This window comes from Typopeltis vanoorti, chromosome 18 (assembly GCF_054136105.1).
Source record: "Typopeltis vanoorti isolate ZY-2024b chromosome 18, IOZ_Tvanoo_1.0, whole genome shotgun sequence".
Taxonomy (NCBI): Eukaryota; Metazoa; Arthropoda; class Arachnida; order Uropygi; family Thelyphonidae; genus Typopeltis; species Typopeltis vanoorti.
The window spans coordinates 15,168,040-15,192,910 of NC_143566.1; the positions used below are offsets into that span (position 1 = coordinate 15,168,040).

Below are 24,871 nucleotides of genomic sequence, written 5' to 3' on the forward strand. Positions count from 1 at the left end.
TGCTGGAACATCTTTGGCGATATTCGTACACTACTTGATTGTTTGAATTTGTGCAATGAAAAATAAAATACATCCCTATTATGTATCGTGGATGCTGTGTGTATTTATACAGCATCATGAAGATCTCGGGCACGAAACCAAAGGCTGTAAAGTGGTATTAAGGAGCTTATTATCTTAATAAGGTGATCAGCGGGTAGAAGAAAAGACTCGCCTGGTAAAGCGTAATGACCATACGATATCCTGAAGCAGTCGTTGACTACTAATTGAAGGTATGGTAACTTATATCCTGAAGGTCAGCCATTAGGGGTCCCTAATTACGTTTTTATTTAGGACAACAGAATTATGTGCCTAACCATCACGTTCCACAGTCAAATGCAAATCGCCTGGCTGCGTAATAATCGCCGCGATCATGTCAAAGACCTCCATCTAGCCCTCCAGAATTCTTCAGGCAATCCTTTATAAGGAGTTGAACTGTCCCCTTCCATCCATCCAGTCAGCCAGAAGGAAGATCTAGATTTAGCCATAGAGGGGAGGTGACAAAGAGGTTATATTCTTAACCACACTTCTTAGAATATATAGATTTTTTTTCCGAGGTGGCATTGCCTCGTGGAGCACTGACTCACTCAGAATTTTCTTTACAGAAACAAAGGAACTCAAAATTGGTTTTTTGAAGAGTCGGGGCTTGGTCACCTTCCTTGGATGGACTACCATAGCAGAATGGTATAAGATTTGAAGGGAAAGCTGGTGGTTCTTGAATTCCTGTCATACTCCACGGTTGAAGAGAATGATGTCTTCCGATACAGTTTTAATGTCATAGATTAAAATTAGACGGTGCGTCTACTGTAGGAATCTGTTGTTCAAACAGACCGGATGAATTGGATTTCGTGTGTGCTGCATCATTTACCTAAAAGAAGTTTTTAAAGCTGCAAACATTTATGCTTTGATCTCTGTTTACTCCGACACACATTTCATTAAGGCATGACGTTCTTTTATATTTCGAAGCTTCTCTAGAGCCAGGGTTCCTCCTGCATTGGACAAATTTTTTTTCGAAAAAAAAAAAAAAAGTAATGTGGAATCGTAGCAGTGGGGGCCGTTGACTTTTCATGAATGGATGCGTAATAAGTTTATCTCTTGTTTAAGTTTCCTCTTTTTTTCAAGACATCCACTATCTTGCCGGTAGATGAAAGGCTTTCGTAGAGTCTTCGGGATCAAAGACCTCCAGCAACGCGGGTTAATCGGGAATTGTTCGTCCTGTCGTAAACCTGTTGCAATTCGACGCCCTTAGGGAAATAAGCAGGGTTGTCAAATGTCAGATTCTCTTAATCTTCCACGAGGGGTATCGTGTGTGTGCGCGCTCGCAAGAAACACTGCAGCTTTTATATAGACGTCAGGAAATATAATTATAGATCCTGTTAAGTTATTGTATAGGTTAGGCCTAGCTACCTACTTCTTTCAATGCGATGTGGTGCATATTAACAAGTTCCCTCTATATTAAGAATTACAACTCTCCCTCTATCTCACTCGGAGGACAGGACGCATAATTAACAAGTCATTGCTATCCTCCATATGGTCATTATTTACGTTTTAGTTGTGATAAGTAGGTTAGCAAAAGCATGGTTTGGGGCCATTGGAGCATCTTATTAAGAAGAACATTCGACGGCCTTCTTATCTTCACCGATAACATCTTAAGTCCTACAATGCACCATACAGACCGTAGGTGATCGGCCGACGATAAAATTCTACACTCTCTACTTGAACAAAGGCAACATTTCACTAATCAAACCCCGTTCTTGGCACGGAACTGACGAACAAGAGTTATCAGCAGAGGTCTTGATGATCTGCGACCTGATACCAGATGGAGTTGCTAGAAGGATAGTCTCAAGGACAAATGTATTGTATTACATCTCATAAGCATCTGTCTTCGACTGATAAGAAACAAGAGAATAGTGATGCAGCTGTTCTCTCTGGGAAACAATAGAAAGTCACTTGCTAAACGTATCGAATGTTAGGAACGACGAGAATGACACTGGGAGGAAGTTGAGGCAGTCTTGTGTAACTTACCACAGAAATAACACTTTGCTTCTCAGTGATTCATTATTTATAAGTGAGTCGACGCATAACATAGCTCAATTTATCATCTAAAATGGGATTGATACATTGTAATGTTACCAATAGTTTACATTTAAATCAATTTCCTAACAATTGGATTAGTGAAAACGTGCAGAGAGAGTTATATGATACAGAATAAATGAATTGTTAAAAGCTGGTGCACGGGATATGAGAGTCATTGTCGAACTCGTTATGTTTAAATGCTATACTGAGAGTTATGTACATGTTTGTTCTATTTTAAATAGATTGGAGATTCAATCAAAAAGACCCTAGCGAACAGTCGAAGTTTCGTTAATATTCGCACTTAAAAAAATAATATATTATAAAGCAAAATGAGTGTATTTATTTAAAATATAGTGAAACAGTGTGCAGGTTTCTTCAGTTGGTAATTACACATAAAAAAGCTAAAATCAAGGCGATATTTTTAGCTTTTATTTTCCCGCATCAAGTTCTTGTATTATTTGATTAATTCATGAGTAAGAGTATATGGAACGCCAGGGAGAAAAAAATTGTCTCGCTACTTTCTTAGTCCAATTAATTGACTAGCATTGCGTGAACTAAACTAAATATAGACGATGTACAGCAAGTGAGAAGCACCATCTGTAAACCTGAAAGATTCTTGCAAATTGATATATCTCGTGCGTGTGAAGAGAGCGAAGTGCAACCTCCAGCAATTTTTTTTAGATATAAATTAAGAGGATGTTGTAAATACAGGCGGCCGAATAAGAATTGAGTAAGAAATTAGCCAATTTATATGGAAGGTCTGAAGAAACAAATTTGTTTTTCCGATATTCGTGTCTGATGCGGTGCGGTTGGCTGAAAGAGCAAACATCTTGGAGGGAAAAGATCAGCCCAAAGTGAATTTAGAGACGCACAATCTGTTGCAGCCACGAGTTAATGGCTGTCGGATGTCGCGCTTGGAGGAATGGGACATTTTTATTTATGGTGATTGCAGGAATGTCTGCAGGGTTACTTGTAATAAGTTGCACCGAAGTATACGGCGGAGAGTCCAACGCCATTTAGATGCTGACGTAGACTCCAGGGATGAATTCGGCTACGCTTCATTCATAACTAACTGCGCAGTTTTGCCCTTAAAAAAAAGTTGACGTCAAAGTCAGATGGGCGTAAATGGATTAGTTTCAGAAATACATATTTGTGCTTTGTGTAATTCATGTGTTTGAGTTGACCTCATTAGCACCCTCGCAGCATGTGGAAAAATGAAAACATACCCCAACTTATATACTCGGTGCTTATTGGATAAATGCCTCCCGGGCAGTTATTTTCGGATGCTACTTTATGGTGAACGAAGCAACTTCGGGGTGTTTCAGGTCGACTGCATTCTCGGGTGCGAAATTAAGTATTAAAAAAAAATAAGATTAACTATTCATTATTCGTCAGTCTCATATGAAGTTTTTTTTTTTTTTAATCAAAAATAAATAAATAAGAAATGCGTGCTTCGTTATTATCATACTTTTTTTCCCGTTTCAAAAAAAATATGACTCACGATGTTTCATTGGGTACAGACTCGGAACAGCCCAAATTTGTGATTCCCGAAAACGGTGGCAGCGATGAGATAAGGAACTCGACTGTCGGAGGACCCAGATGCCCAAATTAGAAAGCAAATTACAGCTATTAACCAGAGGACACATTCTTAGACGTAGTCAGCCCTGTCACTGAAGTCTACAAAGAATAGTCGACTCGCTAATTGCAGTGGCTTGCTGGCTGCCCTTCTTCTAGATTTGAAATCTTAGAGATTACCATTTAAAAGCACCAAATTTATCTCGAAGTAGGGGCGGCGATGCAAAGGTTGCGCAGACTTTTTCCCCCCCGTTTTTAATCGAATCGCACTACAAGAGGTGGTATATCAGTACTGCGGTCGAGGTAAGAGAATCCGAAAGCCCTACACTATCGATCAAACACTGATTTTTTATTCAAGCCGCTTTAGGGTTCCAGTAAACAGAGTGGTGGACCCACGCTGGCGATGAAATAGTTTGCTACTGTAGCAATCATCCTCTACGGCGAAGTTCGAACCCCATCGCCAGCAGACGGGCAAAACTCAGAATGGAAAACACCTCGTTTTCGACCACATATTGCAGCAATCAATGACTTTGTCGCAGGCTGAGATTAGTTAATTGCTTGGGCGTAATCTAAACAATGAAGACCGTGGGACTAACATGACTGTGTGTGTGTGTGTGTGTGTGTGTGTGTGTGCGCGCGCGTTGTCTAGCTGCGCATTTTATGCGAAATGAAAAAAACTCAAGCGTCACAGTCACAGAGCTAAAAACGTTCTGTCCCACATTCGTATGACACCGACTGACTCTTTTTCAGCTGATGAAAAGCCTTTATTGTCCTCCCTCTCTCACTACAGTGAGAAAAACTACGAGGTTTTTCACTTAAAGAATCAAACCCGAGTTTGTTTGTTTTTTAAACAAAGAACTCACTTATCTCCTACCCAGTGTTATAGAGGGTTCGCTAAGTTTGTCTTGATCTATTTAGGAGGACGAGTCGTCTATCTGTGGACAGTATTTTAAAAATTATGTCCGCTATTCCGTAAATGAGTTTCATGTATGATCACACTGATTATTAAATTCGGTTTAAAATATTTAATTAATTGTTTTTAAGACAATTGCAGAATAAAAATTAAAGTGTAGTTCAGTATGTTATTTTTTGCGGATTTCTAAAAGTTCCTCAACTTTTAAAGATATCATTATGATCGTCTTTCCATTAACAAAGTCCATTTAGGGTTACAACCTAACTGACAACTGGATGTACTTATAACCATGCCTGCGAAGAGGAAGCCACTTCATTGGGGAAACGTCCAACCTGCACCCACAGCAAGAGAACAACTGTGATGGAGGGGGGGGGGATGAATGAACAGCAGTGGAACCAAATACTGAATAATCATCATCGTCGCCGAACAGATGCGCATACCTGAATTTCACCATTCATAACCCACGAATAAAATTGGCTTGTGTTTAATTTACTCACGACCTCTATTTTTTTTTCTTCCAGTTTCTCAATCTTTCGAGCTATCGTGTGGTGAAGGTCATCGGATCAATGGACTGCCCTTCACATCAACAGCAGAAAGAGAAATTTCAATGCGAATATTTGAACCCAAATCATTTATGGATCCATAAAAGAGTCGTAACATCGAAGGAGATGCTTCTAACAACCTCGCTCCTTAAAAACTCCTCTCACGGCTACTTTTTGTTGTTCATCCAATTTCTTACTCGTATTAATAAATAATCAAAAAACCTTTTCGGAACATTTTGATCGGTACACTCTTAGTAGAATCTCGCTATCAAAGGGTAATGCGGAGCTTGGATATTGTGGAAACCTCCCATGGAAACTCATTTGGTTCCGAATGTTTTGGTGCAGATTTCTGTTCTAATTGATGTACGGAACAACGCTCGGTCGACGAATGACGGTGTTTACATATCCTTCGTAGCACCCTACGGTCACGTTGGATGAGGGTGGTAGCACTTGCAGTTGACTCCTGCGCTTCCATCTCGATATGGTATCACTGACTGTTGGCCTCATCAGTCAACAATTTGCCCGACAGATAGATGGCATCTCATCTATCACATCTCTTTCAAACGCCATCACTTCCACTCTCGCAGCCATTTGACCCGGACACGGTTGCACTGACTTGGGAGCATCACATTCCTTCAATTTATGCACACTACAAACACGTGACTCATTACATGGCACGATGTACCTTGCCCATGGGGTGTCCATTGACTTCTTTCCAGGCAGTATATATACACGTGCCTTATTAATGTCAGACGTTTTGCATGGTCCTGAACAAGAGGTACAAAGATCGTTCTTGAAGAATTTTTTGTTAACTTTTTTGCATTATACATACTTAGGGTGGTTGTACTATTAATGCCATTAGTTCATTCCTTCTTTTTCTCAACACCCTTTCATATCCGTGGTTTTCACTCTTCTATTAACTGTTTTATTAAAAATGCAACTTTTAGACTCATAAGTGGTTAAACATAGTAAAAACTTGTACTGGGGCTGATTTCACCTTTTGTTTTCAACCTCCGCAGCTTAGTTCTCCATCGAAGATGTTTGGTTGAAAAGATCTGGTTTCGAATCCCATCCGATGACTCAAAGACCTTTTATAATAAATATCTTGCAACGAAATGTGAGTTCATCCTGTCTCATACGAAGATGGCTGCACTTTCCTTCTTGCAGAACACACCAACCAGTAATAGACGGCATATGCTGTTCGTATAGTTTTGATTCCTCCGTAATCCCCCCCCCCCAATATAAAATAGTTCCTGACAGGATTCAAACCTAAATATTTCCGAATTACAGGAAAATCTCGCTTAATGTTATTAATTAATCCATCAATTAATGCGCACTAAGCGAAATCGCGTTACGCGAATACAATAAACAATAGGAATAATTATAATTCATCCATCAGTATATTAGAGGATAAAATCATGAAAGTTAATAAAAATCAATCGCTTAAATTTTTATTTAATGTCTAAACATTTGAGTGAGCTACTTTTTTACAAAAAAAAAATAAATAAATAAAATTAAAAATAAAGATGTTTGAAAAGTGCTCGATTTGTCATCATGTCATGCAGTTTGCGATCGCTTTATCAAAATTTCGGCGGAGTTTGAAGCTTCGTTCCCTATCAGGATCAGCATCAAACAAAATTTCCTTAGTATACTCGATGTGATTGAAAACTAGCTCAAGTTCTTTTACAGTTAGCTTCTTAGTCGTAACATTCTCTTCTTGTTCGCGCTCCTTATCTTCTTCTTCGTATGCATGCTGTTCTAATTGAAGGAGATCATTCTCGCTTAATGGGAATCGAGCAAGTTTCTCACATGTTCATTATCCAGTTCATTAAATCCAAATTTTTTTTCCTATTGTGTTGATTTCTTCAAGAATGTTAGATCTTGGATTTTGCGCACGATAAACTAACATTGACTTGAGTTTAAAGTCGCCTTCTGCATTGTCTCCTAAGAAAAGCGTAAGATGATCTTTAGATGCTTTGTATTCTGGTTGAGATGCTTCAGTTTTAGCGAGGAAAGTTTTGGTTGACATACGCTTCCAAAAGAGACCAGTTTCGTCGATTGAATATTTGCCGATCGTCATAGTAATCCTCCTGAATTATCCTTTGCAATGCTTCAGGAAACTTGGCCGCAGAATCTTTATCAGCACTAACAGATTCCCCAGTTATTCTTATGTTATGCAGTCCAGCTCGATTTTAAAACGGTCAAACCATCCTAAATCCAAGTAAAGCTTTCACATTCCTCTTGAAATTTGGTTTCTTTCAATGAGGCAATAATATTGAGGGCCTTTGCCTGAATATTCCCTGTACTAAGAGTTTTTTCTTTCTTTCTTTCGTTATAATCCTCCCAGAGTGATAGAAGACGCTCCATCTCGATCATTAAATGGCTTCTATTTCGGGTGATCTGCATGCTTAAAGAAGCAGTAGTAACTTTTCCTTGTTCTTTGTATTCTTTGCTCTTATTTAATATAATCCAAACTTGCTGTATCCCAGGTCTCGCACAATCACTGTATTACTAGCGGCACTTTCCTGTCTTTTAATGACTTCCAGCTTTTCCGCTCGCTGCAGATTGGCGACAAAAAAAAAATGGTGCAATGCAAAAAATAAAAAATAAAATAAAATAATCAAGTTAACTGATTAATCACTCGTTTAAAGCGAGAAATAGTATAATTTCACCCAATACGCTAACTGATTATCGCGCATATCGAATTCGCGTTAAGCGAGGTTTCCTGTACTATGCTTAGGTATCCAGAGGGTCTGTAGAACAATCAGTATAGCGAATGACTAACTGCTGAAAAGAAGGTCAGTTCGATTCTGTGACTTTAAGAGCAGATTGCGAGAGCAAGTGCAGGCCAAAAAGTAGGAAGATGAGGAGTGGACCTCATATTCTCCACAATTCTCTATAATGGAAGGACTGCGTTCCTGCAGAAGTCCGAAGCATTCATGCTTGCCTAGAAAGGGCAACAAACTGCGAAGGAAAAATAAAATTTATTTGTCGACAAGGGAACACATTTCGATATCATCAAGGAAACGCCATCGCTTAAAACCACCCCAAAATCGCCGATTTCACTCGTCATTTAGACCGAAGTAGTTCACAAATTCCCCTTGGGGGCGAGTCTGGAAAGTGATCGATTTTGTCCTTAAGCGGTTGGGTTGAGGACGTTTATCTTGTTCCAGATGCCCGAGGGGGCAATCGTTCGAGCAACCACCCCGCTTCAAGGTCACTGGTTTAGTGAAGTCGTCATCATTCACCTAACGGCGTTTGCTCCGGGGAGAATTCTAATTTCATAGCGGATCAGTTAAGCAGAGTAAGAAAAAAAAAAAAAAAAAAAAAATATATATATATATATATATATATATATATATATATATATTAAAAAAAAAAAAAAGATGGGGGACCATTGCATGTTGTCCAGAATATTAAGCAACACCACACTAGCAATTACATGCTATTTATGACTCCGAATGGCGACCTAAATTTAGTGAAAGCCATCAACCACACTCTGTTTACAAATCGTGATAAATCTCAGATGCTAAAAAACATACCAATGAACTCTCTCCAGTCATTCCTAAAAACCAGCGCGACGCCATTTTCCTTGAAAACAGAAATGATCATTCTTTCAAAACTATGCACAGAAGAACTCTTTGCTCTGTTGACAGCCATTAATTCAATAATATAAGCAGACAACCCATATTAGTCGGGTCGCAGGTTAGGCATGATGTGTGTGTGTGTGCGTGCCAGAAGCAGCACTCAGTTCTCGATCCAGACACGCTTTCTGGGGTCAAAGCCACACTTTTACGAGGAAGAAAAAAAAACTAGTGTGACTGGAACCATTTTTTTCAACTTCTTGAGAATGTGCTGAATCATTCTCTTAAATGGCCTTAATTCGAGATTGAAGTAAGCGCTGTGTGAGGAGGAGAAGAAATATATTTTTGCAGTTCCCTCTTTAAAACTTGAATCAAATTTAATTCATAAACAAACTCAAAAATCAGCTTTTTTAATTTTTGCCCTTAAAATTCATATTCTGTTAAAAATAAATAAAATAATAATTCATTATATTTGTCGTTTAGAGCTGAATATTATCCAAAGGATCAAATGATAAAGTGACGGAAGTTTACAGCGAAGCCGCGAACTTTATAATTACTGACCAGAAGGTAAGCAGCAACAAAGTTCTAATATATTACAATTAATATAAATAATTTGACGAATGAATAGAGAGTTTAAAAGGCCTGGCTATGATTTATTTCCCCCAAATTTTTCGTGGTGTATTTTCTGAGGCATAACTGGTTATGCATCATGTAATCACGGCATTTTGAATGTAGACAACATAATGACGAGGGGGGGATAAAATAAATTTATAATTAAATGATCTCGCATTCAAAACTATCAGGTCTCTTTGACGCAATAATGATCTCTCTTTTGGCTGGAAAAAAAAAAAACGTGATGCGTGAGTTATTTGTTAAAATAACTTGTGTAATACTTCTAAGAAGAAGGGAAGAATGCAATTCTGTAAGATTATTGAGAAAGGTTATGAAGAATAATTGAAGTTTAAAAGAATAATCATATTTGAAAATTCATGAAAAAATTAAAAAAAAAAGTATGTCTTCAACTCTTTGATTGGCAGTTCTATAAATTTGAAATTTATAGAACTGCCATAAATTTATAAATTACCATAAATAAATTATTTATGATAATTTATAAAAAATTATCATAAATCATTGATATATATACAGTATATAACAATGATATTGATATAATTTTATATTAATGAAGCCTTTGTGTATAGTTCATTTGTTCAGACAGACGTTATTTTTTTTTTTTTTTTTTTTTTTTTTCGTCTATCCAATCAGGTTCTTAAACCGGAGGCTCTGATATATAAGAAGACTACTCACCCATTTCTCTGACACCTGGTGATGGGAAAATGCATTGGGCATCGCACAGAGAAAATCCTAGTAGCATTTTTTAAAACACTTTTCAGCACGTAGTCTTCATGTGCATGCATTTAATTAAAATGATTCGGGTTCAAATCTTGTTTAGGACGCGTAGAATTTCAACTGAAATTTGGGCTCGTAACCAAACTGGTAGGATTTTTACTCTCAAAAAGAAACAAACTCGGCAGAAGAACACACGCAATTACAGCAGGCATTATTTTGGACTCGCAGCGTTCGGCTACAGTTCCAAAGAACAGCACTCATAACAGTACCTAATTATAATCAGGATATGGATAGACACGCACACTGTCTAACTATGATTTGTGGGATCATTACCCCTTTGGTGAGGGGGGGGGGTAAATATGAGAAATATATAGTACTGCATCCCGAGTAGAATCTCATACTACGCATATCCGTTTTGAGTACTTTGATCATTCTTCGGTATACGAGCGCATAGGCTCCTCGTTATATTTATTTACCAAGCACCGAGTTAGCTGGTTTTAAATTTCGTAGATGTTTCCCTCTGGGTGTGTGGTTTTCCTTTCACAATAAGACCGATCTCAAATACATTTTGGTAGTAAAGTTACTTTGAGTTAGTTCTGTAGAGAGAAGGCCTGAAATTCGTGAGTTCATGCTATAGCCGTTGTGGATGGACTTGTGTCTTCAGGGTGGAAAGCCGATAATAATACGGACTTGTCGAAGATTGATGCGATGATGAAAAGTTACAACCCGAGGAAGCTATTTTTATCCCTTAAACAGCAACAAAGAGGGCAATTTAAGTTTATTGTTAGGGCGTTTTTATGTCTTGTCTTTTCCTCCTTACTGGGCTACAATTGAAGTATTGTGCATCGTATGTAATTAGAGAATAAATCGCTCTTTTTTTTCTCTCCGCTACTTGCAAGCTGTATTTTAATGGCAACTCAAGGAACAGTTCCTCCTGCTCGCGTGTAATTTTCTTTTAGATTTGCACGAAAAACGAAGTGGGGGGGGGGATTCCACGCCCTTTGCGTTATTTCTTTTGCTGTACGACCTTTTTCTGAGGAGAAAACGTAACAAGAGGTCTGAAATGAGGGTCCCTTACTGAATCCAGCGTTGCACACGAAAGGCCACCTCGGGCATCTCCATTGAACGAATGCTGTTGATAAAAGAATCGATTCTTTCTTTTCTGTCAAATCGATTTAGACTGCGATTTCATAGTTTATGTTTTGAAAATTATCCCCCTTCCTTACTGAGGGTATTTTTTGTGTGTGTAGGGGGGGGGGGAGGAATACCCGACCGAGCACAGCACGTATATGTATATACGTGCTATGCATTCAACTACAGATACTAACTTTCCGGTACTTTTGAGTTCATGATGCCATTTCGTTCTTTGTCCCCAGTGTTTTACGAAACTATTCGAATTTCCGAGTGTGTTGTCTCAAGCTTAAAGCGAAGCGTTTTTATATCGAGTGGCATTCGTGTAGCTTCCTGTTGTGTTTGAATGTTCATTCCACTTTGGCGCCGCATCTTCACATGTTTTGATACTCCAAATGCTAATGATGACGTCTTATGCTTTAATGACGTCATAATTAACAGACTAGTTATTACGCTTTAAATGTAATGCGTGTGAAATACTGTAACACGTCATCGCAGACTACAGTTCAACCCATTTTTCCAACTCTGCTGATTAGGGGGAGATCTTTTTTCTCCAGCGCAGCTTTATTTTCCGATTATTGTGAGCACTGATTGGTATCCAACGAAAAGTGCTTTGTGCGAATCTACTTAATTCTTTATCTGAAGTCACAGTTTATGTAGTTTTGGATTAAAATCCAATTGTGCGTAGTTTATAACTGCGTACAAGAGACGCAAAGAGAACAAATACTCAAATAATAAGAATGTAATTAGAAGCAATCTTGAATATCATAAGAAGACCTGACGTATTATTAATACCTTAATGAACAGGATAATAATAATGAACGTCTGTGTTAGCCTATTGGTAGATTGCACGATACATTGTAGGTTCGATTCTAATCAAGGATTGCAGAAATTTTTTTCTAAACCTTCCCCAACCCAAATGAATTTCGCTGTTGGCACAGATAAGTTATTTTTTTTTAGTTAAAATCCGAGAGAAGAAAAACATGCTTTTAACTCGGTAACATCGCTCTCAGAGTAGAGTAGATGCAATAATATCGCATAGGATTAGGAACACAAAATGATGGCGGGTATCAAGTGCATGCATATCGGCTTTTTGTCTTGCTATAAGAAATGCTCTCAACTGCTGCCATGCTAAACGTTTTGATTAAATAAATAAAGACAAACAATGACCCTGCCGCACGGGAAATAAATCAATTTCTGAATAAAACATGATTTAAAACAGAGCGATGTGCGCAAGACTTTGGTCTCTGATTTATCACTGAAGCATTTCGTTCAATGAGTTTAATGTTCTTCTAAACGGAGGACAAGTTTTTTTTTTTTTTTGTTATCTCCAGGGGAAAATATTAATTTAGAATTATTCACTTCCACATGACGTTGTAGGAAAGCACGAGACTTTCGGTAGTCCATTACTTCATGGCCAATCTGAAGCCCAACGCATCAGAGCATTGGGCCAATATACGGGGCCAAAGGCTTCAATTTAACATAAATCAGATACTACAGTGGAGCAATGTTGCTTAGTAGTATACATCCCCGATACATAATTATTCTAAATTAAAGATCCCACCAAAATGATCTCAGTTGGACCCGTCTTTGCTACTACGAAGGGATTGCCGTTCATGTTTGGAATTAAATTTCGCAAATATAATACGGAATTTGGAATGGACAATCGGAGAAGACATAAACGATGTTGATCCAGAGGTTTTTTTTTTTTTCAGTCAAAAGTATTTGTTAGCAATAGCAATTAAAAAAGTTATAGTAGATTAGTAATGCTCGTTTTAAAAATCGAAGTATCTATAAAATAATAACTTTATTTGTTTGGACAGACTGTTTCATTCTTTCATTGTTCATACTGCCTCACAATGGCTCACCAAGCATAAAAACTACAGTCTGCTAAAAGAAAGTATTGTAATCAATAAAAGCACATATTTTCGGTGTATTAAAATAATTTGTGACGTCTTACGCATCTATTAAATTCCAGTTATAAATGTCATTAAAGAGAACGGAACAAAGCATTATTGCTGTCAAGAGATTTTTTTTCTGACATCAGCATTGTTAGAGGTTTCACCTCATTGTTGTGCACTCGCAACAATTGCTTTTGCATCAATTAATATCCGCGAATAAAAAAAAGAATTCATTGATGTTACGGTAGCTAGTTTCGCTAATGATAAATGCGGACAACGTATTTGCTTCCCCACAGAAATGCCACTTCGGAAGTCCAAAATTTGGAAGCGAACTAGGTTAACTTTACTCGATCCATCAATTTTACGTGTCATACATTTGACCTGTAAAACGAACCGGTTTTACAAGGAACCAATTTTTCGCTTGGCTAAATAATATTTTATCACAAATTTCAATACTCTGCGACAATCTGTCGATGGATTCCTCCTCTAAATGGTTCCATTTTGTTAATTATCTCCCTTCATAGAAAGTGACTTCCTGTCGGTGTTCAAGTCACCTATTTATTTTATTTTTTTGTTTACGGACGAGGGAGGATCGTTACTCTCCTATTTGAAGGCTTTCAAATACTCAACACGTCAGTCTCACGACATTAAAAGCGTTTTGATTCGATGCAATTTGCCCTTCTTTGTGTCGACAGATAACAAAAGATGAAATATGCTCGAGAAGACGATGAATTTCACGATGTTTATAGAATAAGGGGGAACAGTCGCTCCATTAAACCGAGAAAGAGAATGCAAAGTAGTTTAGATAAGACGATAGAGCAGATAAGTAAGCGCGCATGTATCCACGTGAAAGTAATCACCGGCGACCTACATTCGCGATCTGACTGTTCGCAGTCGTTAAACGCTAACGCGGAAAGCGAACATGATGTCGAGAATTATTTAAAACGTCCCGAGACCTAAAGTAGACTCGCAGACATCATTACATTTCATTTCCAAATACCACTAATGCGGTAAATACCCCCCCCCTTCCATTATCAGTTAAAATTCATAAATCTCGGGAAGATGGTTGTTGGGGTTTTTGTTTATACCCCCCCCCCCCCTCCCTCTTGGTACTTTTCAATTTCCTTCTCTCCGTAGACCAGTATTGTCTTTTATGCTAGCGAAGTGGTGTGAGGGAAAGCAATCCAAACTATCTACTGGATGATGCCGTCCGACCGAGGATTCTGCATGTAGACGAGATGCTTAGTAAATACGTAAGATATTTTTGATTTATAGGCATACAATATTTAAAATGCATTTTCTTAGGATTTTGATGAAGATGTAAATGGCTAAAACTTAGGGCCTTTCGACCAAAGGCAAGGGCTGTTTTCCGCTATGGGTGGAAAGAAGTTAAACCCTCTGTCCAAAAAGAAACCGAACTTTTCGAAAATAGAAGAAACTAGTGGCGCCACCTGTTGTATCGTTTTACTATCGAAAGCGGCAACCTTCATTAGTGTTGGGTCATGTCACCTGTTTATGACATTTGTTTCGTTAGAAGCCGAGTTATAGCGCCAAGAGTGACTGTGTTTTGACGAACGGTCGGAAAATGAGTTTCAAACAGAGCTGCGATTGACTTTTGTGTTAAACTTGGTAAAGGTTTCACCGAAATGCTTCAAAAAGCATACGGTGATGAATGCTTATCCCGTACTCAAGTTTACGAGTAATTTCAAAGTAGTTGTTGAGACACTTGAGAACGACGAAAAGCCGGCCGTCCAAAAACTGGACTGAGCGAAGTTAACATCCAAAAAGTGCGTGATTTCATCAAAGAAAACCCGAAATCGTCCGTGAGATTGATTGAAGATGAATTGGGGATTCCAAAATCAACTGTGCACAACATTTCGATCTGAATATCGTGATGCAGGCAGTTGGTCACTTTTGCACGATAATACACCACTCATCGTTCGAACATTGTGAGACAGTTTTTGAGCAAAAACCAACTTTGTGTGTTGGATCACTCGCCATATTCACTTGATTTAACACCCTGTGACTTCCTTCTCTTCCCCCGACTTCACCTCCGATGAAAGGAAAGCGATACGACACCATTGAAAACGTTCAAGCGGGAGTAACCACGACCCTCGACAGTATCCCATAAACCGATATAAAAAACTCATTTAACGAATTAATTGACCGTGTCAAACGCTGTACCGAAGCTGAGAGAGAGTATATTGATTGAAATAAATGATTTGAATAATTATAATTGGCCTGTGTTTTTTTTTTCTATCAAAAGTTCGGTTGCTTTTTGGACAGAGGGTGTAGTTTTTTACATTTCGTAAAAGATAAACGAACACATGCAGTTAACATGCACAACAATAACCACGGCATCCTCATCCCCTTAGTTGTAATCCACCCAACTCAACTGTTTTTCCCAAATACCACGAAAATTTCTATTGGCAAGCTGGTTGCAAATTTCCTACTCTTTTGAATCGTATAATTCGCTTGTTTACAGCACGAAGTAGTGTAAACGTGACCTCCATAAAAATATGAAATAATCAAAATGTATTTCAAACAATTATTTTGCTCTTGTTTGCGTGGAAAAGAAATACGAAGTTGGTTTCCATGGAGGGCCACAGTCGCGGTTAAGATCGAAGGGAAACCAAAGCAAGTACTGATCACGAAAACATCTTCCAAGGATCTTGTTGGTCGAGTGGAGGATAGCGCAGCCGCTCAACTCATAAGCTGTGTGGTTTGGGTTCTTTCCCACACCGTAGGCAGAGATGTGTGCGATTTTTTTTAGTTGGGAGATGAATTTCATCGCCCGGTGTGACACCGCCTCCCCGCTTATTGAAGCCTTGCGTTTCGTCTCTTAGAATAGGGTTATGTAAAAAATAAATGAAATTAGAAAACACTTCAGCCCATCCCTGGTTCTTGTGTACTAACCTTTTCGCAGGTGTGATTCACAGAAATATATCCTGTTTCTTAAATGTCGCGCATACTTTCTGTCCTTCATAATATAATACAGGTCTTCAAGGGAGGACGCAACCCATGCGCTGGTATGGTTCGCCTACGAAGTTCAAGCAAAGAAATCCGGTTTATTGAACTCATAACTGGGAAAGGACATCAAAAGAGAAAAAAATTGTTTATGGAAGTTTGGAATTGAGTTGTGAATAGACGTTAGGTAATGAGGGATATTCTGAAATTGCATTTGTTTGTAAGGTGCAAGGGTCAAAGTTCAACAGCGATGAGGAGAATGTAGTTGGTGTTCTGTGACATGTCCGATTGTTGCATTTCATGTTAGCTCAAAAACTCCCCAAGTTTTAAAACACACAGACAAAAAAAATTCCCAAAATAGAGCTTCCAGTGGAAACACGAAGAAATCACGGAAAAGCGGTGGAACTCGTGGCACTGGAGGTTCATTTGCATATACTGTATATTCATAAGTAAATTGTTTCTTTTATTAGGAAGCGTTCTTAATCTGGGTTACACGAAACCCAGATTAAGCTAATGGAAATATTATTACCGCCGTCTTTTATAAACACCAAACGAGCCAGTAATGTAATACAGCCGGGTACTTTCCTGATATGCGCTTTGCAAGTGAGGTGCGGCGTATTAATTGCGTATATTCTTCTGGCCGGTTTTGATCTTTTGTGGATGAAAAACCATGAGACCAACTCACCTACAAGTGGAAAAACCATCAGAGTATATTTCCAGTGTTAGACGGGGTTCGAACCCCGATCTTTTCAACGAAAGGGTACTGATGGAGCTATGGTGAAGTGAATGTGGTAGCTGTCTATTGCGTGCTCATTTTTAACCGTACGCTTCTCTGTTTTGAGGGGGGAAAGGCAGATTCCTAAAGAAAACTTTCCTCCACCTCCATCTAAGTTCGATTTCATCCGAAAATACCCGACGAATGTTCCTTACATTATGGAATTTTGACTGAAATATTCATCCATAGTGAGTGATAAATCACCAAGTTCTCCTTCAATCTAAGGAGAAATATTATTGGGGATAAGAATACGAAAGGTCCACAAAGTTGGGAGGAGGAGTCGAAGTTTTGTGTTGAATGAAGAAAGACTTCCGCTCAATGCCTGTAGCCAGCTCGAGTGGATGGCAGAAAAATTAGCCTTTGAAGCTGTGTTATTCCAGAGATTAATGCTTTGCTCCTAGTGATATGCGCTTATAATAATCCGTCAAAAGAACCTTTTTGGTTTGATGGGAAGTTCAAAAATTTTACGATGCCGCAAACTGCAGAATTTCACGGTTACTTCAAGTCGTTCGCATCAAGAAAGTCGGCCAATTGGTAACTCCCTCTTTACATATTTTTGCTTTTATGTGTGAGGGGGGGGTATTCTTTTACCCTTTTCGACTGTCCCTTGCTCGATTAATTCTAAATATTCAGATGCACCTTGGAAGATTTACGTGCAGTTAGACCGATTCAATGTATTTTAATCCAAATTCTGTTTTTAGACAGCCCGAATGGTATTAGGGAGCAACACACATAACAAACCTTTTAATCGGATGGGGGTAGATTCAAAACCTATTAAGATGATAGACAAGACATACGGATGCACTTTCACGGTGTTGTTTCTTTCTATGTCTACAATTTTAAAGTGGAAACACCTCGGTTTTTTTTTAATAATTACGCAGCGCTTTGTTATTGTAGTAGTACTGCTGTTATTGCTAATGTTCGCCTATTGTGCATTCAGTTTCTATTGTTCTAAACACGCCAGTCTCATGGTCACTTGTAAAGTGGTTTTTGAAGGTTGTGTGAAGTTCCGGCAGCCTCCGATCCAGAAGGCGATCGTTTTTGTTGGCGATTAGCATTAAGTGGGAGTACACAATGTGTCAACGCGTGACCTTGTCCCCACTAAAACGCTGCCATGTCGTACCAGTGCGGCTATGAGCAGTGGTACCGAATTATACATAAAACAGCCGATTAACATACCAAAGCGACCACTTCACACACAAAATATTTAGAACCAGTCCGCTGATCAGTGCACCGTATGTACGTCGGTACTTAATTTTGCATTCATGGTAAATGATTTTCACTGCCAGGTGTGAGACCATAGTTCTGTTTATTATTGGTCTGGAGAAAAGTTCCAAGTATGGTCACTAAAGTGGGGTTTCTGGATTACGTAAAATCCATGGCCCATCTACGATACTAATATTAGTAGGATACGGTAGGAAATTTTCGTAGTTGGGTTCACATAAAAAAATTTAAGACAATTCAAGTTTATACATTACAGAAGTTGTTTTCCTCAATACTGGACAAAACGGCATTGTTAGCTCAACAATGACTTGCATCACCAGCAGTTCGTTTCTTAGTAAGAACTCGGTCCATTTGAGGAAAGTCTGAGTCGACTTAAAATTCATATTCTTGCTTGAGATTACTTCCCGATTAAGCAGTTCGCTTTCATTATCCTGCAAGGCAGAAAAACATAACTGATTTTTGATGAGCAGACTCGAGATCGTAAAGATTAGGCGGATTCGCAACTAAGTCGCAAAACAAAAACACCCTGGTACGCACACGGCGCGAAACAAAACAGGAGCCGACATTATTTATAGCGCACAAAAAGAGACAGAGGAAATAGATTAAGGGTAAGCGATATGTGCGCGCGCCAGAGTAAAACCCTCGGATCGTGTAGTTGGAGCTTATACGGAAACATCGGCCAATTATTTGAGGCGTGGCGAAGCTGGAAACGTGAAAATACGCCCAAACAATCAACACATTCAGAAACAGACAACAATGACACGTCACGTGTTACATAGTGGGATTGTTAACGTCTGCTAGCTGGATTTCAAACAGCAGTTCAGCGCTCTCATTTGGGACTTAATAAAGCGAAAAAAAAATTAATGTGGTGAAAATAAAGGCCATTTTCGTGTGACATGTCAGATTTAATTCGTGGGTTTCTTACTGCGACCTACTTTCCCCCGTGTAGGAAAATATTTATGCACAAACTCATCTCTCTGTTCAAAGAACAAACCCACCCACCATATTCGTAATGCAAACTGCGGAAACACTGGAGGAATGAGGACTCGGATGACCGACGTGCCGTCAGTTAACTCACGATGCAAAGCAACAACTACAGGTACAACCCTCCCCCTTAAGTCTCACCTGACTGACAACGAAACTGGACCTTATAATTATGAGTCTCAAACACATTTCCCCAGTGAATAATAATAAAAAAAAACCTAATACAGCCCACGCTAACCTAAATTTATTTACTGCAATCAAGCACCGGCCGTTCTTCACTTAGCATTTAGTGTTTAACAATAGATTTCCAAATAATGAAATATCTCAACAATGAAGTTTCCAAACTTCATTGTTTCGAAATGAATGACTAACAATATTCCTGCTAGTAATGAAGTGTTGGAACAATGGCGATATAACACTATTGATTTGGATCCGACGTATGAAATTGCACGTTTTTTTTTTTTTAAGTATAGTTAACTATCGTCGTACGCAAAAGTAACAGGAAGTCTTAAAGAACAAAAGAGAGAGTTGAAATAGAAAATATTCCACCACATTAAAAATAAATAAATAATTATTACAATTCTTGGTTTCGTTACATATCGTTACAAACCGGAACTGTACATGTCCATATATTACAGGACAATGATGACAGCTACACCCTGCATAACCTTGCTCCACTTCCTCTGTGCGCTTAGTAACGAGGGGAAAGGTGCATACAACCGAAAGAAAACACCTGACATAGATAAACGACCAGCCAGGAAACTCCTACAAATTTACAGAGAAAAGTTTCTGCTAGCACGTGCCAAACGGACGTCCTTGTGCCGTTACCTACCCTATCGTCCTTTGTCTGTATCACCTGTTCCTAAATTGTGGTGTCCTTCGAATAATCTTGTTTGGAATATCGACTGGATTTCCACTCGTAAGCCCACATTTTGTACTTGTGTTTGGTGCAAAGAAATAAATAACAACAACAACGAGTAACAATCAACACCTTTTATTACAAGCGGCCAGTAACGCTATCTACAGAGCGACGAAGTCACTTTCATGCTGTTGCTATCCACCAACAATCTGTCCAAATAAATGTCCATTTTTGCGTAGTATTCTACATATCACACGGTGAGCGCCGAAAGGAAAGTCAACAATCACTTCACCATTCTTGTACGAGAATATTTATAATCTCGACTCCAGACTGTTCGAGTTAATGGTGCGTTAACAACGACAGGAACCGGGGGAGTGAGATTCTGTTATTGCGGTCTACGGTGGTGGTATACAGCACTACAACACATAATGCGAGAAGGGGATTCTCACCCTAGGGGAGCAAATTACTTCTAAGGAAGTGTTTTTTTTTTTTCTTCACTTGAGAAGATTTCAGGGGGAGGGATCGTGTGGTATTCTATATCAACTATAAATATATATAAACAAGCGGTTTAACTAGGAATCAGATCTTTCAGGACACCTCGAAAATCGGTGCTTCGTAAAATTGTTCGAGTTGCCATACTTGTTTTCAAGGGAACAGCAAGAAAACAAGCGATGTTATCGAGGGTTGTGTGTTCCTATTAGGGAGGAGGGAAGGCTCGTTTTCTTTTCGCACCCCTTATCTCCAAATTTTTGTCGAGTTATTACACGTGGAATTTCATTGATTAAATAAAGCGACACACGTTTAATGGTTTAGTAGGAAAAGTACTTTTCCGTTGCCATGGAAACCATTTAAACGAGTATTGTATAAGTAAGTCCCGGATATGCTTAATCAATGTGGCTCCAATGGCCTCGAACTTCCTCGCGATTTATTTTTATTATTTTTTATTTTTTCTAATTGGGTTTAGTAACTCGAATCAAGTACGCTTATGAAAATACAGTTCAATATATAAATAGAAGACAAATCCCAATTCCGTTTTCTAATTTTTTTTTTAAGGGACAAAAATTTGGAGGGAATCGGTCCTTAATGCTATGGACGCATTAAATCCCGGGGGTGCGCACATACTTAACCTAATTAAAAGCAAAGTCATTACCAACATCTATAAAATCCTCTTTTCGTACAACAAATTTGATTGCCAAAAATACTATTATCCTATACAAATGACCATCCCAGCTTATTTATCTCTCTTGAATATATATCTATACATTTCGAGTGCTTTTTCATAAGAAAAATAAGGGTAGTCGTATTTAAAATATTGACGTTCTGTCGTTCATGCATTCTCTATATTTACAGAGTCCTCACACGTGTTGAGAAATTAATAGAAAAACCCTTCAACATCCACTTGAAAGAGGAATGAACACTGGTGGGATGAGATGTAAGAAAGGTTTGACCAGTATGATACACGAAAGCAAACCTAAGGCACAAGCAATAGAATGACGTAGTTCAACTTTGCTGAGCCTGTTTTGTATACTTTTTTTTTTTTAAATTATTACTTTGAATACTTTTAGTTGGAGAGCACTTAATGGCAACATGCTCATCTCAGGAGCATTGGAACGGTCAATAAAGAAAATAATCTTCAATGGATACTTTGCATTAATTGGTATGATTCCATGCAACTCGTCTTCGATTATTTGCGAACAATGTAAACAATAGAAATATGGCTGTTCCGAAAAACAATGACGTTATGGCTGAAACAGCAACAAAATTTCCATTGCTGAGCACCACGTGAATATAAATTTGCTGTATAACAATGGTTGTTTCGCAAAGCAGACGCTTAAGCCACAACAATGTAATTTTTTTATTGTTGGAATTTCCATATTATCGCGTGAAAGAACGATGCGATGCCATGGTGACCAACACCAATTCCTGCACGCGAGACATGCGCCGATGCTGAAAAATTGTGCTACCATAGCGCTGAACGTTAACAATTAGAACGGCTTTTGATTACGCGTGGAAACCATCTGGGAACATTCACTTAATGCATACACAGGAAAGGTTACGCACATCTCCAATAGGAGGGACTGCCAAGGAAAGGAAAATAAATGCGACTTAGTTCTATTCTAAAATGATTAGTTATTTCTTGTAGCATGCCAAACATAATGTCTTTCTAAAGAATTGTTCGAAAATATACAATTTCGTACTTTTGTTTTTAATTTGAAGCAAATAATAATACGGTAGGGTGAAGGTTGAAAATGATGATCGAAGTCATTTAATTTGTAAATCTCACGTGATGTAAGGATTGACTAGATGCGTTTCGTCTTTCAGTGACATATAACAAGGAAAAAAGAATACACGCACACACAAGGAAATTGAAACAAAGAACAGCAAGAAATCTCTAGGGTTTGACGCATCATTCGAGGACGGAGGGGTTACACACGAGAGGGAGGTTGGTCGGACTCAGTTCGTAAGATGGGAAACGATTACAATAAATACTACACAGCCAAACGGAAGAAATAAAACTTCTTGAGGCGGGGGGGGCATCGAAGTAAATAAAATCACACGAGGACTCCTTCGTCATGAAAGGGTCCGGCTCGAGGGGGGGGGGAAGACTGTAACAGTAGCGAGACGTTATTTGGCGAGCACTCCAGGGGACGGGTAGAAACGGGGAAGATTCCCGATATTCGGGGAGATTTCTTTTTCTTGTCTGAGATCACTAGAGGGGTTGAAAGAAAGGTCAGAGAGCGAAGCGAACTGCTGACGGCTACACGTCCAATGGGAACGAAACATTTCTGAAGAAGCTGCCCTGTGTTCGTCTCGCCTACGAAGTCTTCAAGGAACACGTTGTCATCACCTCTTGCTCCCGTCACGACGGCCTCGGCCCAGGCCCGTAGTTGACACGGAAGGAAGCCGAGTGTGTGCGAATCGTTTCTGGCCTGAACTCCACTCGAAGAGAAACGGGAGTGATGCATGCGGGTACTGAAACCGGGACGTTTCAGGGATTGCTTTAATTAAGACTTTCACCTTCTGACCTATGACCCTCTACCGTTGTTGGAGGTCCCAAAGAGTCAACGTGCTCGCCTTCCTTCGCACGTACAACTTCCCCTTAGTCCACGGATTCTGCACTTTCAGCGGTTGGAAGTCGTCGCTCAAATATCTCTCCCGCCTTCCGACCACGGCTACCAAACACAAGTTACGGCGGTCCTTGTGATTGTAGATGGGCCTCCGCTTCCCCTTAATGATGACCGCCATGTTCATCTGCTTCACCACGGTGTCCACCACATCTCTGGCTGTGGTTTCGGAGGTCACATCCATCCGGACGCTAGTGCCCGATGGCAGTCCGCTGTCGTATGCTGCGTACACTCGCAACACTCCCGGATGGACGTTGGAATCTTCCATGAGCGCCGATGACAGAGAAGGATCGGAATTCGAAGATGAGGGACGACGGAAGAAATCGGCGTCGGATTCATCCTCGCACTCCTCGTCCACTCGGTGCAGCTCCCTGAACTGCAGGCTGATGTCGTCTCCCGTGCTGCACGAACTGTCTTTGGAATGCACGCTGGCGTTCTCGAACTCGATGTCGTCTTCCTGTGTGGGTTCCGTGACGTCGTCATCTTCTGCTAAACCGATGTCCACGTTTCTCAAACTTTCCATCGGATCCTCTTCTTGTTCGTAAGCCGTTCCGATGCTGCTACCGCCGCCGCCGTCATCATTTTCCAGGTCAAAGTTCAGGCTCATCTGTTCCACACTAAGAGTTTTAGGACTGTCCTGAAGCGAATTACACTCCGTCTTATCGGCGTCACTGACGGGTGTTCGCAACAGTCTGGAAGTGGACGCACAGCGGCGCATTTCCGTAGTGCTAGCGGAACTTTCGACGGTGTCGTTCAGTGAGAAGCTGGACGAAGAGTTGGTGATCTTGAGGAACAAGCCGTCCGGAGTGATGAGCTGCGGGGTTAGTTTTCCATCTCGAGAAGACATCGGAGGCAGTCGAACCGGAGACTGGTGGGGTGAGGGAAGCGGAGACGGAGACCCCGTCTTCTGAATCCAGATGTCTCTTAGGGAGATGCCGCCGTTGATCAGTTTGTCTCGTGCGTAGGTCAGCACGTCCATGAGCCAACGCATGGCCCTCCACGTGTTGTCCAGTTGCTTTTGGAAGTCCTGCAGCTGGGAGATCCGGTACCTGGCGTGGGCCACCTCCGACGAGGAGAATGCCTGAAAAAGTCGAAAAAAAAAATATCACACCGCAGATCAACACTGAAATTTATTTATAGATAATTATTTATGAGATAGCAATCAATGCGAATCCAGCCACATGGATTGGCTTAGGATTGCACGTTCCAGAAGTTTTGCTCTGAAGAGACCGAACATGGAAATTTCAAGCACCTTCTGTCTTTCAAATAAGGAAAGGGAATTCATCTCTCACTTAAACACAATCGCAAACATTCATGCCCAAGATGGGATTCGAACCAACAATCTGCTAGTAATAATGCGACTGGAATCGTGTCGTAGGTTAATGGAAGGAATTGTTGCCGGAACGAGCGCCTTCGTATCTCAGTCCACCATCCAATCCGCGGTTCTCCAACAAGCAGGGAAAGGCGTTCCGATAAAAATAGTCCAAGTGGTGATCACAAGTGGGGCGGAACAAACTCCCAGCTTCGGCCCAGACACTGCTGCAAATCCGAATTTGAAAGCTGGACCCCCCCCCTCATCAAATGGTAGTCGATCACTCTGATTCTGCAAGATGTGACATTTGAACCTCGAAAGCGACAGGACACAACCTCTGACCTTCCAGTTTCTTCGTATTGCGATGTTACTACCGGAACATCATCCAAAGACAGTTCCGACTTCGTGGCATCGAACCGGGCGAGAAGATTGTTTCCGCCCCTTTTCGAGCAGCGCCTTCCATCTTTAGTGAAGAGTTGTTTTACTGGCTCCTTCTTTGTACGCTTTTTCGCTCCATCTC

At 39.8% G+C, this 24,871-nt stretch overlaps 1 protein-coding gene across 1 annotated transcript in view; it reads right to left on the bottom strand.

Annotated features, from left to right (window-relative positions):
• Positions 1-20,033: 20,033 nt before the first annotated feature.
• The window catches only part of LOC150096506 (ankyrin repeat and fibronectin type-III domain-containing protein 1-like), a 147,801-nt gene continuing 142,963 nt past the window's right edge, over positions 20,034-24,871 (bottom strand). The window contains exon 23 of the mRNA XM_090408763.1: positions 20,034-24,120. Coding sequence (XP_090264889.1) covers positions 22,951-24,120 — 1,170 coding nt within the window. The 3' untranslated portion in view covers positions 20,034-22,950. The remainder of the gene's footprint in view (positions 24,121-24,871) is intronic.